Raw genomic sequence first — 20,816 nt, 5'->3', positions numbered from 1 at the left:
TGACCTTCCCTCCATCTCCCCCCAGCTCTGGACAAAAGGCCTCGCTTGATCTGGAAACTGAGTCTAGAATATCCTGCGCATGCTTGTGTCTCCGCGCTCAGAAGCGGCTGCGGACAGATACCAGTGTGAGAGCTGGTCTGGAACAAGTTCTGCGTAAATGGAAATATCCTTGGCAGGACAGACGCCTGGCGCCGGGCGAACGCAGGGTGGGCTCAGCTACGCGACTTCCGGCCCGGCTGTCAATCAGGCAAAAGAGACGGGTCCTTGCGCTCTGACTGTTCAATCAGAGGCGCCGCCGGGAAGGCGCGGCGGGAGGTCGGGGGTGGCGACGCTGCGCTCACGGCGAGGACGTAGCCAGCGCCTTGGGCTGCGCTCGGCCTCGGGTCTCCCAGCCCCGGCAGGGCCTCGGGTGGCGCTGGGACCTGTACGGGCCGCGTGGGCCGTGGGGAAGACGCCGGGACCCCCCGGGAGCCGGGAAATGGTGAGTGTGCGGGGCCAGGGGTCCCCCAGACCGCGAGGAGGAGCTGGTTGGAACCAGCTGTGGCGGGACCCGGGCCTCCCCGCGGTCCGCTCCCGAGTCTGCGGACCCGAGTCGCCGCTGGCGCAGCTCGGCCCTCGGTCCCTCCGGCCCGCGGGCTGGGGCTGGGCCGGCAGCCGGGCCCCCGGGCGTCCTGTCGCGTCCGTGCGCGGCGACCTCGGCCCGGCGCCCTCTCTGGGCAGCTCCGCGGCCTCAGCCCCGCGTGTCCCAGATTGTGCGGTGACGACGGGAGGGTCATCGGGGAGGGGGGCCCGATTCCGTGTGTGGGGGTCGTGCGTGGGCGGGGCTGCGGTCTGCAGGGTCCCCAGTCCCTTCTGTCTCCCGGAGGAAGACTTATTTACTCGTGAGTTTTCCAGGTGTACTGGAAGCAAGCTCTCAGATCCGTGCCCGTGCCCCCGAGCCTGGCTCTTTTTAGGGCTGACCATAAATCCCTAAATTTCCAGGTCCCTCCCGAATTCCCAAATGCCAGCTTCTTCTCTCCAGTTCACAACGTCATTATCAACTGTATGTCCTCCGTGTGCATTTCAGCCAGCGCCGTATTTTAATTATCATTTGACACAGAGGAATGAATGGTATTTTTTTCAAAAAAAGATTTAATTGATGTTTTTGGATATTTGCATGAAAACAACGTAGAATATAAGCACCTGGAGCTACATTGTATGAAATACTTATGCTTCTCCACCCGGCATCTCTCCTGGGACCTGACATCCTATGGGAACTCCTTTGGCTTGAGGTTCCTTTGTAGAAATTTTCCTGGGTGATCTAGCCTTTCAGCACAGGTTCCAGGTCAGCACGGCCCCTCACTGGGTTTGTCACTTTGAAAAGATTTATGCACTTATCTGGGTCTCATTTTACTTTTTTTAATTTTTTTTAAATTTTTTGAGACAGAATCTCGCTCTGTTGCCCGGGCTGGAGTGAGTACCGTGGCATCAGCCTAGCTCACAGCAACCTCAAACTCCTGGGCTTAAGCGATCCTACTCCCTCAGCCTCCCCAGTAGCTGGAACTACAGGCACCTGCCACTGTACCTGGCTAATTTTTTCTATTGTTTTCTTTTAGTAGAGATGGGGTCTAGCTCTTGCTTAGGCTGGTTTCGAACTCCTGAGCTCAAGCAATCCTCCTGCCTTGGTGTCCCAGAGTGCTAGGATTACAGGCATGAGCCACCACAAAGGAACAGATACTTGTGTGTTTTCTTGTTTAGCTAGAAAAAGTGTCTTACAACTTTCTTCCCTTTTTTATAGGTATATAATGGGTTTGAGTGATTTTGCTGATTTCTTCAAACACTATTTTTGTTTGATTTAAATGTCAGTACTTAAGGATCGTTTGAGGTCAGGAGTTCAAGACTTACCTGGGCAACATAGCTAGACCCCCATCTCTACAAAAAATTAAAAAGAAAAAAATTAACCGAATATAGCGTCAGACACCTCTGGTCTCAGCTACTCTGGAGGCTGAGGTGTAAGGATGTGAGGATGGTTTAAGCCTAGGAGTGTTTTTTGTTTGTTTGTTTGTTTTTTTGAGACAGACGTCTTGCTGTGTTGACCAGGCTGTCCTCAAGAGATCCTCCCACCTCAGCCTCCCAAAATTCTGGGATTACGTGAGCCATTGTGCCCAGCAGAGCACAGGAGTTTGAAGCTGCTGTGAGTTATGAGTCACACCACTGCACTTCAGTCTGGGTGACAGAGCAAGACCCTGTCTCTAAATAAATGAACAAATGAATGAACGAATGAATGAATGAATGAACATATGTGTATCACTGTTGGTCCAGGCCACTAGACTGGTTAACAGACGCTGAGGCCAGTGACTCTAAGCTAAAGCCACCCTTGAGCCTACAAAGGGAGGTTATTGAAGGCCCGGTTGGGTTTTCTTGGGGAGCCTCCCCCAGCAGGTGTCCCAGCTGCTCACACTCACCATGGAAGGAGCCTTTTGAACTGAGAGAAGCTGCACAGCACAAGTGACAGAAGCTGAAGAACCACATGCACTGTGAGGGGTTGGGTTGGGGGAGGGATGCCCTTTCTGAGGTTGTAATTGTGGTTTCCTTGGGCCTATTTTTAGACATACAGGTTTGAGTTTTGCAACTGTTGTGTAGTTGCACTCAGTGTAGTTTTTCCATATTGAGAAATTTGTAAAGGTCGGGAGTTCTGTCTCCTGGATTCAGTGTTAATGAATCCGGGAGTTCATTTGGGTCAGAAATTTAATCTGAACCCAGCTGAGACTTTCCTTGCTTATGAGACTTGAAGGGACAATTTCCCTGTCACCAGGGGAGAGGAGGGCATGTGGGGCTCCCAGAGTTCATTCCTGTGGCTGCCTAGGTGTCCCTGTCCTCCTTCTCCAGGGACTGACCCTCTCTAGGGGTTATACCCCAACAGGGAGAGTGTGGACCCCAAGCTTGTGTATGTGTTTAACGTTCTAAATGTAGTTTGTCCTTCTGAACTGTGGGGAAGCAGGCTGCTTATCTGAAGCGATCAGAGTATTTGTGGGGTTTTTTCCCTTTTGGATTCCTTTATCCATTGAATATTGTAACACTTTAATTCTAACTTCTGTTAAAACTTTGTAATTTTACTCCCTGTGTGAACGTGTAAGCTTTTTAGCTTCACGGGCTTGAAATGTAAGTTGATTGAAAGACATGATGCAACTAAGGCAAGAAAATTCTGGAGCCAAACAGAGTATTTGTTCCTTTGGGCAAGAGAACTTCAAGATAAGAGATGGGTGTATTTATGTTCTCAGGTACATTTTTCATTTTTAATTCAGTTTTTATATGTGCATGTCCTTGAGTACTTTGAAATTTAAAAGGCTGTACTATTCCTATTGCAAGTGGGTTCCCATTTTTACTGGTAAGAGGAAAATGCAATTGAATTTCATTTTTATTTGGTATAGGAAAACTACTCAAAGCTTATACATATCTTTGAAAACCCTAATATATTTAAGAAATTAGGCCCAAACCCTAATACATTATAACATATTACTCATTCCTGATAATACCTCCCAGAGTGACATGGTGGAAGGATACACTATGTTGCAGCTTGTCATAAGAAAGACATTTGAAAGTTTTCATTTTTATGGTTTGCACTTGGGTAACTGTTAATATTTAAATGATTAAGTCTCAGAATGGTTTTCTATGTAGAAAATTTTAAGTTTAAAAAAGCAAAAGTAAGTTAATGAAAAATAAAGAATATTAAGTAGTAAAATATGATTTATGTAAACTGATCTGTTTATTTTCAAGAATTAATGTATGCAGAGGTTCAAAAAAGTCCACAGTAGTAAAGTCTAATTTGAGAAGACTCAGTGCCAACATATCATGGTCCACTCCAGTGCTCTTGCTCCAGCCATGCCCAAATACCCACTTCTGGCAATTTTTTGAGCATTCTATCAGTGTTTCTTTTTATAAAAACAAGCACTTGCAAATGCATGTTTTTCTTACTCGTGTTAGTTTTCATAATGGGTAATCAGGTCCACATTTTTTGATTTTGGCCATGGACATCATAAGCCTCACACTTCTGCCTTCTTGTGCTGCACACCTGGACAAGCTGTGTCAACATTGGAACCACACCTCTGCTGGTCACCATAGGAATTGGTGCTGTGAGCATATTGTCCAGACCTTGACCACCACTGCGTGGGCCTGTGTTCTCTTGTTCTGACTTGCCAACCTGCTCTGCTGCCAATGGCTGGCATGCAGTTTGAGCTGCTGCTTTGAGCTCTGTTTCTGCATGTTGCATATTGAGCCTTACGAAGTCTAGGTTCTATGTTCAGCTGACTGGAGTCAGCAGTTTTCATAGTTTCTTGGCATTTAGGAACAGGAAGATAGGATTGGGACCCTTCGTACTGTGGACCTGGGTGGTGTGTCTTGGCCTGGACCTATCTGTGTGTTTTAGAGTGAAGCTGTGACTACCTATGTGCTCAGCCCTGGTATACCAGGTACTCACGGGAAGACTACTGCAAGAGCAGTCATTTTTTTAAAAACAGAGAAAGAAACGAGAGAGGGAAAAGCAGCCATTAGATGGTGGGCTGAGTCCACACTCCTAACAACACAGGGCTCATCAGGATGCTTAAGTGCTGCTGCTATTGCTGCCCTGCCTCTATTGCAGCGGGAATGCTGACCCTCAGGATTATAGGGGACAATACCCATGGTTCCCCTGCAGTACTGCAAAGGGTTTATTCAAACCCAACTGAAGCCCAGAGTCCTTAAACCCTATAAAGCAACCATCTTAATGAGGGAAGCCCCTAAGCCTGATAATAGTGATTTGTGGCTCTCTAGAGGGAAAAATTTATAAATATCAGAGTAGAGAGGACACTTTCTCTCCTGAAATATATCCAGAGACAAAACAAACAAACAAACAAAATCCAAGGGAGGAAGGAAGAGAGGAAGGGAACAAAAGAAAAAATGCTGAAACGGAGGTTCACAAATTTGACCCAGTTGGAAATCTGAAATATTCTAAAGGAATTTACATAACAAAAAATATAACAAGGGTTTCTACATCATAGGGTCTGTCTTAATTTTAACATCTTTCATAATGCACTAATTGACAAAGCTTTATATAGGGTAAACCAATACTAGGGCTCAAATTATAGTTGTGCCCAGGAGACCTGCCAAATTTAAGCAACGTATCTCCTGATAATCTTAGGGGAGTTTCTGAATACAAAATAGAGGACAATTAGGTGTGTCTCACCTTAACCATCATCTGTTGTCTTGCCTGAATTCCTCATGGTCATGGCACCCATTATCCTAAATATCTCATAGCAGTTAAGCTCTGAACCAGTGAGTGAGTCATAAATGAAATTTAAAGTAAGTCTTTGCACTTACAAATTGGTTTGACACAATGGGACCCCACAGACCTTACTCCCCAGGTAAGTTAGTTACTATGGGCCAATATCAATTGAACAGTGCCTTGAAACATTGAAACCTATTTAGTGAGGGGGTAATTATTCCCAGTGCTTTTTTTAAAAGCGCAGTTTGGCCTGTTCTCTTTCTTTCTTTCTTTTCTCTTCTTCTTCTTCTTCTTCTTCTTCTTCTTTTTTTTTTGAGACAGTATCTTGCTCTGTTGCTCGGGCCAGAGTGCAGTGGCATCATCATGACTCACTGCAACCTCAGACTCCCAGGTTCAAGTGATCCTCCTGCCTCAGCCTCCCAAGTATCTGGGACTATAGGTGTGCACTACCACGGCTGGCTAATTTTTTTTTTTTTTGTAGAGACAGGGTCTCGCTCTTCTTGTTCAGGCTGGTCTCGAACTCCTGATCTCAAGCAGTCCTTCCACCTTGGCCTCCCAGAGTGCTAGGTTTACCGGCAGACATTTTCTAATTAAACAATGATGTCATAGGCAATTAAGACAGTTATATTTCTTGCTTCCCATTCTATATATCTTTTATTTCCTTTTCTTGTTTTATTGCCTTAATTATACTTTGAGTATAACATTGAATAGGAGTGGTAAGAGGTGACACTTTTGCCTAGTTCATTTTACCAGGATAGCATCTTAGTTTCTTACTATTAAGCATGATGTTGCTGGGTGCCGTGGCTCACCCTGTAATCTCAGTACTTTGAGAGGCTGAGATGGGAGGGTTGCTTGAGGCCAGGAGTTCAAGACCAGCCTGGGCAACACAGCAACACCCCATCTCTACAAAAAAATTTTTTTTTCTTTTTAAAAAGTGTGATGTTAGCTGCAGGTTTCTTATAGATGTTGCTTTTCAAAAGAGAAGGGTCTCTTTATTCCCAGTTTCTGATCATAAATGTATGTTGGATTTTATCTATAGCTTTTTCATTTTTATTTTCCCCACTTTCATTTGTGATTATCAGTAATTTCTGTTCTTTTTTTTAGTTAGCTTGAATATACGTTTATCAAATATATTGATCTTTTCAAAGAACCAACTTTTGGTTTTGCTTAATTTCTCTTTTTATTATTTCTTTTGTTGTGTATACTTTGGGTTTAATTTGCTCTTTAATTTTTCATTGCTCTTGAAATTTTTCCTTTGAGCCATGTGTCATTTAGAAAAATGTTAGTTTAATCTCCAAGCATTTGTTGGGAGGTCTTTCCAACTATCTGTTATTGATATCTAGATTAATGCCATTGTGGTCTGAGGCATATTGTGTATGATTTCTGTTCTCTCTGTTTTGTTGTGTTTTTTTTCCCCACAGTGTAATTGTCTTGCTAAATGTTCCTTGTAAACTTGAGAAGAATATGCTACTATAGTTGGATGAAGTATTCCATGGATTTCAATGAAACCCATTTGTTTGATGGTGCTGTTCAATTCAGCCTTGTCCTTCCTGATTTTCTGCCTACTGGGTCTCTTAATTCCTGATAGAAGGGTGTTGAAGTTTCCAGCTATACTAGTGGATTCATGTAATTCTCTTTGCATGTATTTCTCTATCAATTTTTGCCTTGTGCATTTTGCCACTCTGTTATTATGCACACATACAATAAAGATTGGTACATCTTAGAGAAGTGACCCCTTTATCATTATGTAATGCCCCTTTTTATCTCTGTGAGTTTTTCCTGGTCTGAAGTCTGCCTTGTCTGAATTTAATAAAGCTATGCCAGGATTTTCTTGATTAATGTTAGCATGGTATATCTTTCTCTATCCTTTCAGTTTTAATCTATGCTTTATTTTAAAATTATGTTTCTTAGAGGATACAAATAATGAGGTGTAATTTATAAATTCACTATGACAGTTTTTTCTATTGTTGTATTTAGACCATTGATGTTTAAGTGATTATTGATATAATTAGATTAATATCTGCCATATTTCTTCTTGATTGCTATCTGTTGCCCTTATTCTTTGTTTCTTTTTTGTCCTTGACCTTTTTTCTGACTTCTTTGGCCTTAATTGAGCATTTTACCTGAGTCCATTTTTTTACTCTCTTTGCATATCAAAAATATGTACTTTTTCTTTTTTTCTATTCTTTTCTTTTCTTTTCTTTTCTTTTTTTTCTTTTTTCTTTTTTCTTTTTTTTACCAATTTTAGTGGTTTCCTTTAACAATATACCTGTACAACTAACCCAAGTCCTCTTTCAATTAACACTATGTAAGTTTATTTCCTGTGCAAGTAGTTCACAACAGAGTATTTTGGATTCCTTCCTCTCTGTTCCTTATAATGTTGCTGTCATTCATGTATGTATCCATAAGCTATAATTATTGTATACATTATTGCTATTACTATTTTAAACAAACTCTTATCTGTCAGATTAATTTAAAAATGGCCACGTGGGGTGGCTCACACTTCTAATCCCAGCACGTTGGGAGGCCCTAGGCAGGAGGATTGCTTGAGGCCAGGAATTTGAGACCAGTGTGGAAGACATAGGAAGACCCTGTCTCTGCAAAAAGTTTTTTAAAAAAATTCACTTGGCATGGTGGTGCACACCTGTAGTCCTAGCTACTTAGGAGGCTAAGGTGGGAGGATCTCTTGGGCCCAGGAATTTGAGGCTGCAGTGAGCTATGCTTGTGCTACTGCACTCCAGCCTGGGCAACAGAGTGAGACCTTGTCCCTAAAACAATAACAGCAACAACAACAACAACAAAAACAAAAACAAAAAAGGAAAGAAAAGAAAACCAAGTACCAAATGATTTCATTTTACTTTCATCTTTTCTTTCTCAAACTCTCTATATTTCTTTATCATTTATCTTCTTGTAATGAATTAATTTTAACATTTTTTGCAAAGCAAGTGTACTGGGGACAAATTCCCTCAATTTTTGTTTGTCTAAGAAAATCCTTCTTCCTTATTTTTGAAGGATAATTTGGTTGGTGTAGAATTCTGAAAGGCAGTTTTCTGTCTTTAAATACTTTAAATATTTCACTCTACTCTCTTCCTGTTTCCATGGTTTCTGAAAAGAAGTCTGATTTAAATTTATCTTTGTTCCTTATAACTATGGTTTTTTTTTTTTAATCTACTGGCTTCTTTCAATATTTTCCTTTTGTGTTAGGTTTTCTATATTTTCAAATGATGTGCATAGGTGTACATTTTTTGGTAATTATGCTGCTTAGTGTTCTCTGAGCTTCCTGGATCTGTGATTTGGTGTCTGTCATTAATTTTGGGAAAACCTCAGTCATTGTTTCAATTATTCTGTTTTCTTTCTTTCTCTCTTTTTTCTCCTTTACATAGTCTTGTGTATATGTTACACTTTTGTAATTGTCCCATGGATCTTTGATATTCTGTTCTGTATTTTTTGTTTTTTCTCTTTGCATTTCAGTTTAGGAAGGTTCTATTTACTTTTCTTTTTTCTTTTCTTTTTTTTTTTAAGACAGAGTCTCACTCTGTCGTCTGGGCTAGAGTGCTGTGGCGTCAGCCTAGATCACAGCAACCTCAAACTCCCGGGCTCAAGCGATCCTCCTGCCTCAGCCTCCCAAGTAGCTGGGACTACAGGCCTGTGCCACCATGCCCGGCTAATTTTTTTTCTATATATTTTTAGTTGTCCGGTTAATTTCTTTCTATTTTTTTTAGTAAAGACGGGGTCTCGCTGTTGCTCAGGCTGGTCTCGAACTCCTGATCTTGAGTGATCCTCCCACCTCGGCCTCCCAGAGTGCTAGGATTACAGGCGTGAGCCACCGCGCCCGGCCCTATTTACTTTTCTTTAGGATCCCTGATTTTTTTTTTCCTCAGACATGTCCACTGCATTAATGATTCCTAAAAGGCATTCTTCATTTCTATTGAAGTGTTTTTTTTATTCCTAGCATTCCCTTGTGGTTCTTTTTTAGTGGTTTCATCTTCTGCTTACGTTACCTACCTGCTGTTCCATGTTTTGTCCACTATTTCCATTAGAGCCTTTATTAATCATGGTTGCTAGACATTTCTGTCTGGTAATTCTAACATCTCTGCTGTATCTGAATCTGGTTCTTTTGCTTTCCCTGTCTCTTCAAACTGCGTTTTTAAAGTCTTTTAGTATGCCTTGTAATTTTTTGTTGCAAGATGGACTAGAAAAAAAGGAACTGAGATAAATAAGTCTTTAGTGTGAGGTTTTAGGTTTATCCTTCTAGTATTTAGGTAAATAGTAAATTATGTTTACTATTTACTTTCGGTGTAGGTGTCAAAGGCTAAAATATCCTCTGGTATTTTTGCTTGTCTTCCCTGTTATCTCCAAGGTTCTCTAAAGACTTCTTAAATAAGGTCTTAAATGTGCAGTTCTTTCAGTGTATTCCACTGTTATTTATTTATTTATTTTTTGAGACAGAGTCTCACTTTGTTGCCCGGGCTAGAGTGAGTGCCGTGGCGTCAGCCTAGCTCACAGCAACCACAAACTCCTGGGCTTAAGCGATCCTACTGCCTCAGCCTCCCGAGTAGCTGGGACTACAGGCATGCGCCACCATGCCCTGCTAATTTTTTCTATATATATTTTAGTTGACCAGATAATTTATTTCTATTTTTAGTAGAGACGGGGTCTTGCTCAGGCTGGTCTCGAACTCCTGACCTCGAGCGATCCACCCACCTCGGCCTCCCAGAGGGCTAGGATTACAGGCGTGAGCCACCTCGCCTGGCCTTATTCCACTGTTATTAAGCAGAGATGCCTGAGAGGCCTGCCCAGCCCTCCTCAGAGACCTCGCTTAAGGAACCCACTCATACTTTCTTGGCATGAATGTGGTATCATCATGCTAGACATCTGAACCACACCCTGGGTGCAGGTCAACTAACCTCTGCCAGTGATGATAAGAATTACAGAAAGGTCAGGTGCATATATTATAACAGTGGTCTCTAACCTTTTTGGCGCCAGGGACTGGTTTCATGGAAGACAATTTTTCCACGGGCTGGGGGGCTGGGAGGTGGAGCTTAGGCGGTGATGTGAGCAATGGGCAGCAGCTGTAAATACAGATGAAGCTTCACTTCCTTGCCCGCTGCTCACCTCCTGCTATGGGGCCCAGTTCCTAAGTTTCATGGAAGACAATTTTTCCATGGACCAGGGAGGGCTGGGAGAGTGTGTGGGGGGGTAGGTGGAGCTCAGGTGGTGACATGCAGCCTGGTTCCTAACAGCCTAAGGTCTGGTACTGGGCCACATACCTGGAGTTGGGGACTGCAGTATTATAATACCCTTACTTCGGGCTCAACCAATCCTCCCATCTCAGCTTCCTCAGTACCTAGTACTGTAGGTATGCATCACCATGCCAGCTTATTTTTCCTATTTTTGTAGAGATAAGATCTTGCTATGTTGTCCAGCGTGGTCTCCAATTACTGGCCTCAAGTGATCTCTCTGCTTGGCTTCCAAAAGTCCTGGGATTACAGGCATGAGCCTCTGCACCTGGCCTCTTCTTTAGGCTTAGTTATATTTTTTTCTGGAGGAAAGGAGGGCAAACTACCAGATGTTCTCTTCTAATATAATCATGTGGAATGGGCTCAATTCCCCAAGCAGCAAGTATGACAATATGTTATATATCATCCACCAGGGAAGATCATTATTGACTCAGTGCTCAGAGTGCTTTTTGGGGGCTGATCAAATAGGAAACCTCTGGCATGTAAAAAAATCCGTATTATAAGAAGGAAAACAGGTTTTCAGTACATCCTATATTGTTTATGTAAATAGCTTAAACACCTTAAGCCACTCCTATCACTTAAGTTGGTGATGTCCCTCCTAAATTCTCACTTCCCAGATACCAGTTAAGGACAAACTTTGTGATTGGGCATTACTAAGGGTAAGAAGTCTCAGGCCTACAAATGTTAAACTCTCTTCTGCACACTGGGTAGTAGGACTTTCTTTGAGTAAGTGACACAGATCAGCTGTACAAGGAATAATTAGGGCTAACTGAGAAGCTCATTATACTTCCTGAACCCATCAACAAGAGAAGTGTGGATATTCTGCTTTTACTTTACTGAATAAGTAAATTCTAATATCAGAATTGCTGTTCAGAAGCTTATTCTCTGTCCCCTGTACATGGACATCAGTAGGTTAGTGATCTTCTTTGGAGACCATCATATAGAGGAATTATGCATCTGAAGGATTCCTATACTCAGGTGTTGGGATCTCCTGCTGCTGTGAACCTTGTGGAGTTCAAAATGAGAGACACTGGAAGGACAGCCTCTAGAGTGGCTGGTTGGGAATCACTTCTTTCTGAAACTGGAGAAAGGGGATTTCTTTTGGAGGACAGCACTGCTGAACCCTTTATGTATTTGTGATCATGGACAAAAATCATCATGAAGTCATCATGGACTTCAGTGAACTCCCTTGCAAATTATAACTCTTAACCTGTTCCTCAAGGTCAGCAAGGCTCAGGGTACACTGTTATGGTTCTGAGGGAAAGAGCTGTTCTGGCATCTTATCAGCTCAATCCTTTTTTTATTTTTATTTTTGTTCATTTTTCTTTTTATTTATTTTCTTTTTTATGTTTTTATTTTTGCACATCTATGGTTGTAAAGTTCAATCATATGAGTGCTAAAAATTGTTAAGAATCCGCCTTGAGGTTTGTGAGCATAGGAATTTGTGAAGATCTAAGTTGCCGTGCCTTCTTCCTTCTGCCTATGCTTTTACATTCCAGTAACCTCCTAGCCCCATCAAATGGGACAGGGAGAAAAAGGAAGCACTGAGTCTGTGGTAAATATTACACAAATAAGTTAAAATTAATACTTCTCTAAAAGAATATTTTCATTCTGTCAGTTGCATCTGGCTACTCCTAATGACCCGCAATACTTCAGTACAACGTTGCCAGTTGGATGTTGATACAAACAAGGTGGATTTCCACAGGCCTCCTGGTCTCTCATGGGTAATCATAGGAAATAGAAGAAAAAAATTACAGTTCTTCAGTATGTATTTATTCATTAAAACTTCATACAGATTTGACTGTATTTCATTGGATGCTGAGTAATACGGTGCATTACGAGGCAGGAGATAAAAGCATTTTTCTTACAAGGAATTGCTGGTCTTAAAATGGAAATATTTGTATCATTCATATAGCATTTCTCCAAGGTGCTGTGTATCCTGTCACTGGAGATCAATAAAACTTGAAGTGATCATAGTAAAAATGTAGAAATAATTTCCACATATTCACGGTGTGTTAAATTTATGAGGAAGTGAGTGTGGACAGAGATTCAGAGTACCAACGACCACGATATAGAATAAACGTTTGGACACCACAGAATCGTATGTGAACTTTTTATAAATAGGTTATATATCCCCGGTGCTGTCAGTCTCACCCATTCTCCTGTACACATATGTGGGATGTTTTAGGACTTGGTGGCATTTGAGGATGTGGCTGTGAACTTCACCCAGGAGGAGTGGGCTCTGCTGGATCATTCTCAGAAGAAACTCTACAGAGATGTGATGCAGGAAACCTTCATTAACTTGGCCTCTATAGGTAAGAATGAAATTTTTCCCTCACTTAGTCAGTTAGAGAACAAGTAGTTCTTGCTCATCAACAAGGTTCCAAAATTTGGAATGTGGAAAGGGAATACTTTGGTAAATAAATCAGGCAGAATAGCAGCTCAGCTTGGACCTAGCATTTAATAATTTTTCTGTGATTTCTAATAATTTACAATAATTTTTCTGGGTCTGCATTTTAGGGAAAAAATGGGAGGACCAGAACATTGAGGATCAGTATAAAAACCAGGGGAGAAATCTAAGGTGAGTTGTACTCACAAAAAAAGTACTGTCCCATGAGAGAATTTTAGTGTATCATTAAAATTTAAAAACAAGTAAGCAAACAAATAAGTGCACTTTTATATTTGTTTATTTTTAGAAAATTTTCACCAAGAAAGTTTATTTAAACATGGCATAGATGTTCAACATTTGAATAATAGTTCACCTGAAAACAATATTAAGAAACTCTGCCTGGTCCGAAGGTAGTCAGTTATCTCACTTGATTGTTCACAGTCAGTTACAGATTGAACTTCTGTTCTATTACTTTCCCCACTCCTCACTACTGCACTTGACTAGTCAAAAAAAAATAAAAAAAATAAAAAAAAAACCCAGAAACTCCATATTATGAGTTTCACTGTTTTAGTAATCACTATGGTCCTCTTCCAGAGCATTTGTTACATACACTTTCCCATAAAATAGTAAAAGATATAGTTACTACTTATTAATGATTGTGAAATCTTTAATATTCATTAATTATAAAATCATTAATAAAAATGTAATCATGTGCTTATTTTTTACAGAAGTCATACAGCAGAGAGACTTTGTGAAAGAAAAGAAGATAGTCAGTTTGAAGAAACCTTCAGTCAAACTCCGAATCTTAAACTGAAAAAGAAAACTCTTACTGGAGTAAAACCATATGAATGCAATGTGTGTGGAAAAGTGTATATGTGCCATTCATCTCTTAAGAGGCACATGAGATCTCATACTGAACACAGACCATATGGATATCACAAATATGGAGAGAAGTCATATGAATGTAAGGAATGTGGGAAAAGATTCAACTTTCGAAGCTCATTTCGAATACATGAACGAACTCACACTGGAGAGAAACCCTATAAATGTAAACAATGTGGTAAAGCTTTCAGTTGGCCCAGTTCCTTTCAGATACATGAAAGAACTCATACTGGAGAGAAACCCTATGAATGTAAGGAATGTGGAAAAGCCTTCATTTATCATACAACTTTTCGAGGACACATGAGGATGCACACAGGAGAGAAACCTTATAAATGTAAAGAATGTGGGAAAACCTTCAGTCATCCCAGTTCATTTCGAAACCATGAAAGAACTCACTCTGGAGAGAAACCCTATGAATGTAAACAATGTGGGAAAGCTTTCAGATATTACCAAACTTTTCAAATACATGAAAGGACACACACTGGAGAAAAACCCTATCAATGTAAGCAGTGTGGTAAAGCTCTCAGTTGTCCCACATCCTTTCGAAGTCATGAAAGGATTCACACTGGAGAAAAACCGTATAAATGTAAAAAATGTGGAAAAGCCTTTAGTTTTCCCAGTTCCTTTCGAAAACATGAGAGAATTCATACAGGAGAGAAACCCTATGATTGTAAGGAATGTGGGAAAGCATTCATTTCTCTTCCTAGCTTTCGAAGACACATGATAATGCACACTGGAAACGGACCTTATAAATGTAAGGAATGTGGGAAAGCCTTTGATTGTCCAAGTTCTTTTCAAATTCATGAAAGAACTCACACGGGGGAGAAACCCTATGAATGTAAACAGTGTGGTAAAGCCTTCAGTTGTTCTAGTTCCTTTAGAATGCATGAAAGGACCCACACTGGAGAGAAACCCCATGAATGTAAACAATGTGGTAAAGCCTTCAGTTGTTCCAGTTCTGTTCGAATACATGAAAGGACTCACACTGGGGAGAAGCCCTATGAGTGTAAGCAATGTGGCAAAGCTTTCAGTTGTTCCAGTTCCTTTCGAATGCATGAAAGAATTCACACAGGGGAGAAGCCCTATGAGTGTAAACAGTGTGGTAAGGCTTTCAGTTTTTCCAGTTCTTTTCGAATGCATGAAAGGACTCACACAGGAGAGAAACCCTATGAATGTAAGCAATGTGGTAAGGCCTTCAGTTGTTCTAGTTCCTTTAGAATGCATGAAAGGACTCACACAGGAGAGAAACCCTATGAATGTAAACAATGTGGTAAGGCCTTCAGTTGTTCCAGTTCCATTCGAATACATGAAAGGACTCACACTGGAGAGAAACCTTATGAATGTAAACAATGTGGTAAAGCCTTTAGTTGTTCCAGTTCCGTTCGAATGCATGAAAGGACTCATAGTGGAGAGAAGCCCTATGAATGTAAACAGTGTGATAAAGCCTTCAGTTGCTCCCGCTCCTTTCGAATCCATGAAAGGACTCACACTGGAGAGAAACCCTATGAATGTCAGCAATGCGGGAAAGCCTTTAAGTGTTCCCGTTCCTTTCGGATACACGAAAGAACTCATACTGGAGAGTAACACTACCGGTGTAAACAATGTGGGAAAGCTTTAAATTGTGCCGTTATGTTTTGAAGACATGAAAGGACTCATGCCACAAAGAAACCCTGTGAATATAAAATGTGAGAAACCTTCAACTCTCTAGGTGTAAATACCAGAAAGAACTCACAGTGGACAGAAAACTTACAAATGTAAGCAATAGGGGAGAGCCTTCAGTGGTCACCTAACCTTTCAAGGACCATGAGAAGGCACACTGGAGATAAACCCTATACATGTAAAGAATGTGGAAAAACCTTTAGTCGTCTCAGTTTATTTGGAAATGACGAACAGACTCACACTAGAGAGCAACTTCTTGAATATAGGCAATGTGAGAAAATCTTCGGTTGGTCCACATCCTTACAAAATTGTGAGAATGCACACTGGATGGAAATCCTATAAAAGTGAGAAATAACGGAATGTTCTCAATTTTAACAAATGCTCATAAGATACCCCCTATTGTATGAAACTTCAAACTCGTGAAAACTCCCCCTAGGGAGGGATCCTATAAATGTAGATAATATGGGAAAGCATGATGCAAATTAATTCATGTATGTTCCAGAAAATTCACAATATGAAAAAAATTATAAAACTTATAAAGATATTGTCTTTATCAGTTGCTCATTCTTAAAGGGTATCTCTGGACTATGGATTTCTATTTATTACTTTTAATGATGAACACTGAAGTGAGAGAATTCTTTATGCTTTTGTTAAGCAAGATTACTCAAGTTTAATTGGTAGTGTTTTTTCATTAAATCAGTTACTGAAACTTTGTCTTTCTATTTTGAAGTCTGTTGGATTCATGAGTAAATTGAAGTACATTTTTAGTATGGAAGTAGTTTTAATTTTTTAAATTGTTCTATGAGTAAAGGACCATTGAAAAGTGACAATTTGGAAATTGTTAGGCTTTTCCTACTGGCCTGGTGTGGCAGGTACTAGACATCCCTTACCCATTATATATATTTCATCTTTCTTTCTGACTGAAAGAAGTTTTTAGGGGAGAGGGCCAGGAGCCTTATTCTGACCTCCATGCTAAAAATTGGTTGTAATAACTTTGTGAGTGTGCAAAGCTTGTCATACAATATACTCTCCATTTGACTTATTATTTTCGTTTTTTGCTTTCTGTTATTTGACATTCCTTCTGACTGTGATTTGGATAATAGACTTTACATTAAGAAGAGAGACCTTTGATAGAACAATATAATCTATTGATGGAAATAGCTTTCTTGGATTTTGTTAAGTTAACATGTATATTGTGACCTATATTTTCTACAATCTATCCTTCTGTGGTTCCATGTTATAATTTGCCAATAGCCTATTTATAGGAGAAATGGAAGGCAGAAGTAACGAAGGCATTTGCCAGGTTTTGTATCCACAGATGGATGCATAGGGGCTTCAGGGACACCTGGTTCCTTCCAGTTTTCCTGATGCTTTGCCCTGCCGATCAAGAGTATTCTTAGAACCACCACTAACTGCTTTCTTGCCATGTTTTCAGAGATGTAGTTTTTCACAGATTAGGTTCCACTCAAAGATCCACTGCAGTTTGGATTTTCCTACAAACTCTAATGTGTCTACCAGACAACTAATTTAGATTCTCAAGATTGGGAATATTCTCTGATGCTGTGACCCACCTCATCTCTAGATTGAATTTATCTAAGGTCTTAATTTATGTAGTAAACACATGTTTTTGTAATACTGCCAGTGACTATGTGTTTCTGATTCCAAGATGACAGCTACAGTGTCAAGTCTAAAAGCACTACCTGGGAGCTTGTTTCTGTACTGTGTTGTGCAGTGAATGCACTGACTCAGTCCTACAATGTAAGAATGAGCACCTTCCTCATATCAAGCAGATTGTCAGTGTTTCCTATTACAGTTTAACATAATTTCTCAGTATGTTTTAAGTTCTGTTTCATTGTATGTGATTAAAAATGATGTGCATGTTTTTGTTAAAAGCTTCTGTAGATGTTTCTTAGAAATATTTTATTAACTGCTTTTAAATAATGTGTATATTATCAATTATTGTCTTTTTCCTTTCCTGTGAGGGTATATTAAAATATTATAATTATGGATTTTCAAATTAAGTTTGTAATTTTGTCAGTCATTATTCTGAGTCAGTATTAGCTTGTGCATACAAGATCAAGTATTCTCCCTCCCCCCTCAGGAGAATTTTAAATTTTTATTAATATAGCAATGATTTTTTTCATAAAACCATTTTCTCATGCCCTCATAACACCAAAAATGTAAATCATGATTGTCTCATTGACTTCTTGCTGAAGACCACAGAAACACACTTGTAGTCAAGAGAGGGGTGTTATGAATTGTAGTAATGGAATGACCACAAACCATAAATGACTTGGGAATATCAGTAAGGGGGTACTCAAAAGGATTTATTTTGGGATTTGGGCTTCTGTAAGGTGACTTTATCTGGTGTTTTTACTCAATAAAAGTTAGGGAAAACCTTAATGTTTTCAATTTTAAAATACAATCTCTGTCTTTGGATTGGAGAGCATAATCCATTTACGTTTAATGTAATTACTGGTAAGGAGAGACTTCAGGTCCCCCTCTTTTCCTGCATTATTGTTGTCTTTTGTGTTTAGTTGATTTTTTTTTTTTTTTTTGAGACAGAGTCTCACTTTGTTGTCCGGGCTAGAGTGAGTGCCGTGGCGTCAGCCTAGCTCACAGCAACCTCAAACTCCTGGGCTTAAGCGATCCTACTGCCTCAGCCTCCTGAGTAGCTGGGACTACAGGCATGCGCCACCATGCCCGGCTAATTTTTTCTATACATATTTTTAGTTGGCCAGATAATTTATTTCTATTTTAGTAGAGACGGGGTCTCGCTCAGGCTGGTCTTGAACTCCTGACCTCGAGCGATCCACCCGCCTCGGCCTCCCAGAGGGCTAGGATTACAGGCGTGAGCCACTGCACCTGGCCAGTTGATTTTTTATATTGAAAAGTTTACATACATTTCTCATTTCCTTTTGTGTGTATTCTATAGCTATTTACATTGTGACTACCACGGGGATTATACTTACCATCCTAAAATTATTACAGTAATTGGAATTGATGTCAGCTTAGTTTTCATGACATATAAATACTCTGTTCCTTTATTTGTCTATCCCAATCCAATTAGCTATTATGTCAAAAGTTACATTTTTATACATTGTGGGTCCAAAAACATAAACTAATAATGCATTAGTCTCTAAAATCATAAAACAAAATTAGAGTCTCAAACAAAAGTTACAGTAATACTAGCTTTTAGATAATTGATTTTTAAAAATGTTTTAGTCTTTTAAATCACATAGAAAACAAAGATAGTTTCACTTTGAGTTTCTTTGAGTTCATCCTCATTGGACTTTGTTCAGTTTCTTGAATGTTTATATTCAGGTCTTTGTTTTCAAATTTGGGGAGTTTTCAGACATTATTTCTTCAAATATTCTTCCTCTTTCTCTCTCTCCTCCTGCTGAGAGTTCCAAAATGAATATGTTGGCCTGACTGATGGTATCCACAGGTCCCTTAAGCTCTGTTCACTTTCTTCAATCTTTTTTCCTTCTATTGGTTAGACATAGTAATTTCAATTTTTCTGTGGTCAAGTGACTGACTCTTTTTTGCTTGCTTAAGTGTACCTTTGTGTCCCTCTAGTGAATTTGTCTTTCCAGTTATTATATTTATCAATCACAGAATTCTTTTTGGTTTCTTTTTACGTTATCTATCTGTAATGATTTTTAATTTTGTTCATACATCTTTTCCTTCACTTTCTTCCCATCTTCCTTTAATTATTTGAACATGTGTAGGACAGTTGTTTAAGTCTTTGTTTAGTAGAGCCTCCATCAAATCTTTTCCACATATTGTTTTTTGTTGTTTTTTTCCCTTTAAATGGACCATACTTCCCTGTTTCATTGTAAGCCTTGTGATTTTTTTTGTTAAAAACTGGATGTTGTAATCTAGTATTTTGGCATCTCTGGAAATCATATTGTCCCCATTCCCCAAGGTTTACTGTTTTTTTTTTTCCTTTTTAATCATTGTTTGTTGTTTCTGTGCTGAGGATCACTCTGAGCTGTAAACTTACGGGCTTTTCAGGTCTTTTCTGAGCCTGTACCTTTCCCTGGGCATGTTTAGTGATATTTTAACGTCCTCTGTATATGTGTTTGGTTTTAAACCTAGTCTTCAATGTCTGGCTCCCCATGGAGAGGGGATGGGAAGAAAAATGAACAGGAAGAAAAGGCACCAGTCTTTTAAATGTACTGGAATAACTTCAGCTGAAGCTAAGGGGCTTGCAACAATGAGGGGTAGATATAACGAGTGCCATTCACCCTTTTGGGCTATATTTCTGTAATCAGAAGGAGCAATTAGCAAGCTGAGCACGAACCCCCAATATATGGAAAGTGGTCCGTTTTGCCCACTGTGGCTCTCATAAGCTGCATGAACTGCCTGCCTCAACCTGGGGGTAAGGAATGGGTAGCTGATATTGTGTTAAGAGCTGATATTGACTGCAGTTAACTATAATTCTTCCTCTAATTCTTTCCCTGGAAGTTGCAAATCCTTCAATACACTCCAGAGTTTCAAAATACCTACATAAGAGAGATTCTACCAGTTGTGTAGTTGGGGAGACATTCCTCATGCTTCTGTCTTGCCATATTCCCATAATTCTCTGCCCTGACTTTTTATACTAATACATTATTTTAGGTCTCAGCCAAATGTCACCTCCTCATCAAGTGTCCTTCCTCTCATCTTTGTTACCCCTACTTCTTTCCATGTGTAGATTTTTTCACTGCACTTTTCAGAATTTGGGAAATCCAGTTAAGGCTCACAGAGTTTATTGCTTTCTCAACAACCTATGAAAAGTTAAACCTTGTAAGTGAAACCAAATTGAACAATGTTACCTTTACTTTTATCAAATACATTCCCTGACAAAAGTCCTTCAGGAAATTGCTTTAAGTTATTTTCCAGAAAGGGGAAGTCAGTTGAAGCTCACTCTTGTGTTGAGGGTAGTGTTAGCATCCACATATCCTCTCTACATTGTGGCTTTTTCAGGGTTGCGACTTTCAGGGTTTACAGCAGGTGATGGTCAGTTTAAAATATGTTGTGTGTACTCTCAAGGAACAGGTGACAATTTAAACAGAACAGAAACAAATAAAATGGATGAGGTACTTACCCAAGATATCACTGCCGGCCCTGAAAGACAATTTCAAATGAATAATTTAAGTTGAGGGACATGAGAGAGCCACAGGTGGATTTAACCTGGTCCCAGTTAGACTCCTCGAAAGGGAAAGCTATTTACACAATCTTAAGATTTAGCTGCAGAAATGATTGGGTGCCTCAGTGGTGGTGAGGTGGGATTGAGAGAGAGTTTCAGATGGGTCAATAGGACATGTAAATCCCCAGGCACAGAGAACCTGGTGACAAACAAACCGATAAAAGCTGAAGAGACACTGAAACAGAAGAAAAAAGAAAACGTTCAAATTTGATG

At 40.0% G+C, this 20,816-nt stretch overlaps 1 protein-coding gene across 1 annotated transcript; it reads left to right on the top strand.

The window, feature by feature from the left end:
* Positions 1 to 346: 346 nt before the first annotated feature.
* ZNF709 (zinc finger protein 709) lies at positions 347 to 17,524 on the top strand. The gene is made up of 4 exons (XM_045549780.1): positions 347 to 481; positions 12,668 to 12,794; positions 13,000 to 13,060; positions 13,597 to 17,524. Exons 1-4 carry the CDS (start codon positions 479 to 481, stop codon positions 15,332 to 15,334), a joined length of 1,929 nt encoding a protein of 642 aa, XP_045405736.1. The 5' UTR covers positions 347 to 478; the 3' UTR covers positions 15,335 to 17,524.
* The last annotated feature ends 3,292 nt before the right edge of the window (positions 17,525 to 20,816 follow it).

This window comes from Lemur catta, chromosome 1, assembly GCF_020740605.2.
Source record: "Lemur catta isolate mLemCat1 chromosome 1, mLemCat1.pri, whole genome shotgun sequence".
Classification (NCBI taxonomy): Eukaryota; Metazoa; Chordata; class Mammalia; order Primates; family Lemuridae; genus Lemur; species Lemur catta.
This window is presented reverse-complemented; position numbering and strand designations above follow the sequence as displayed.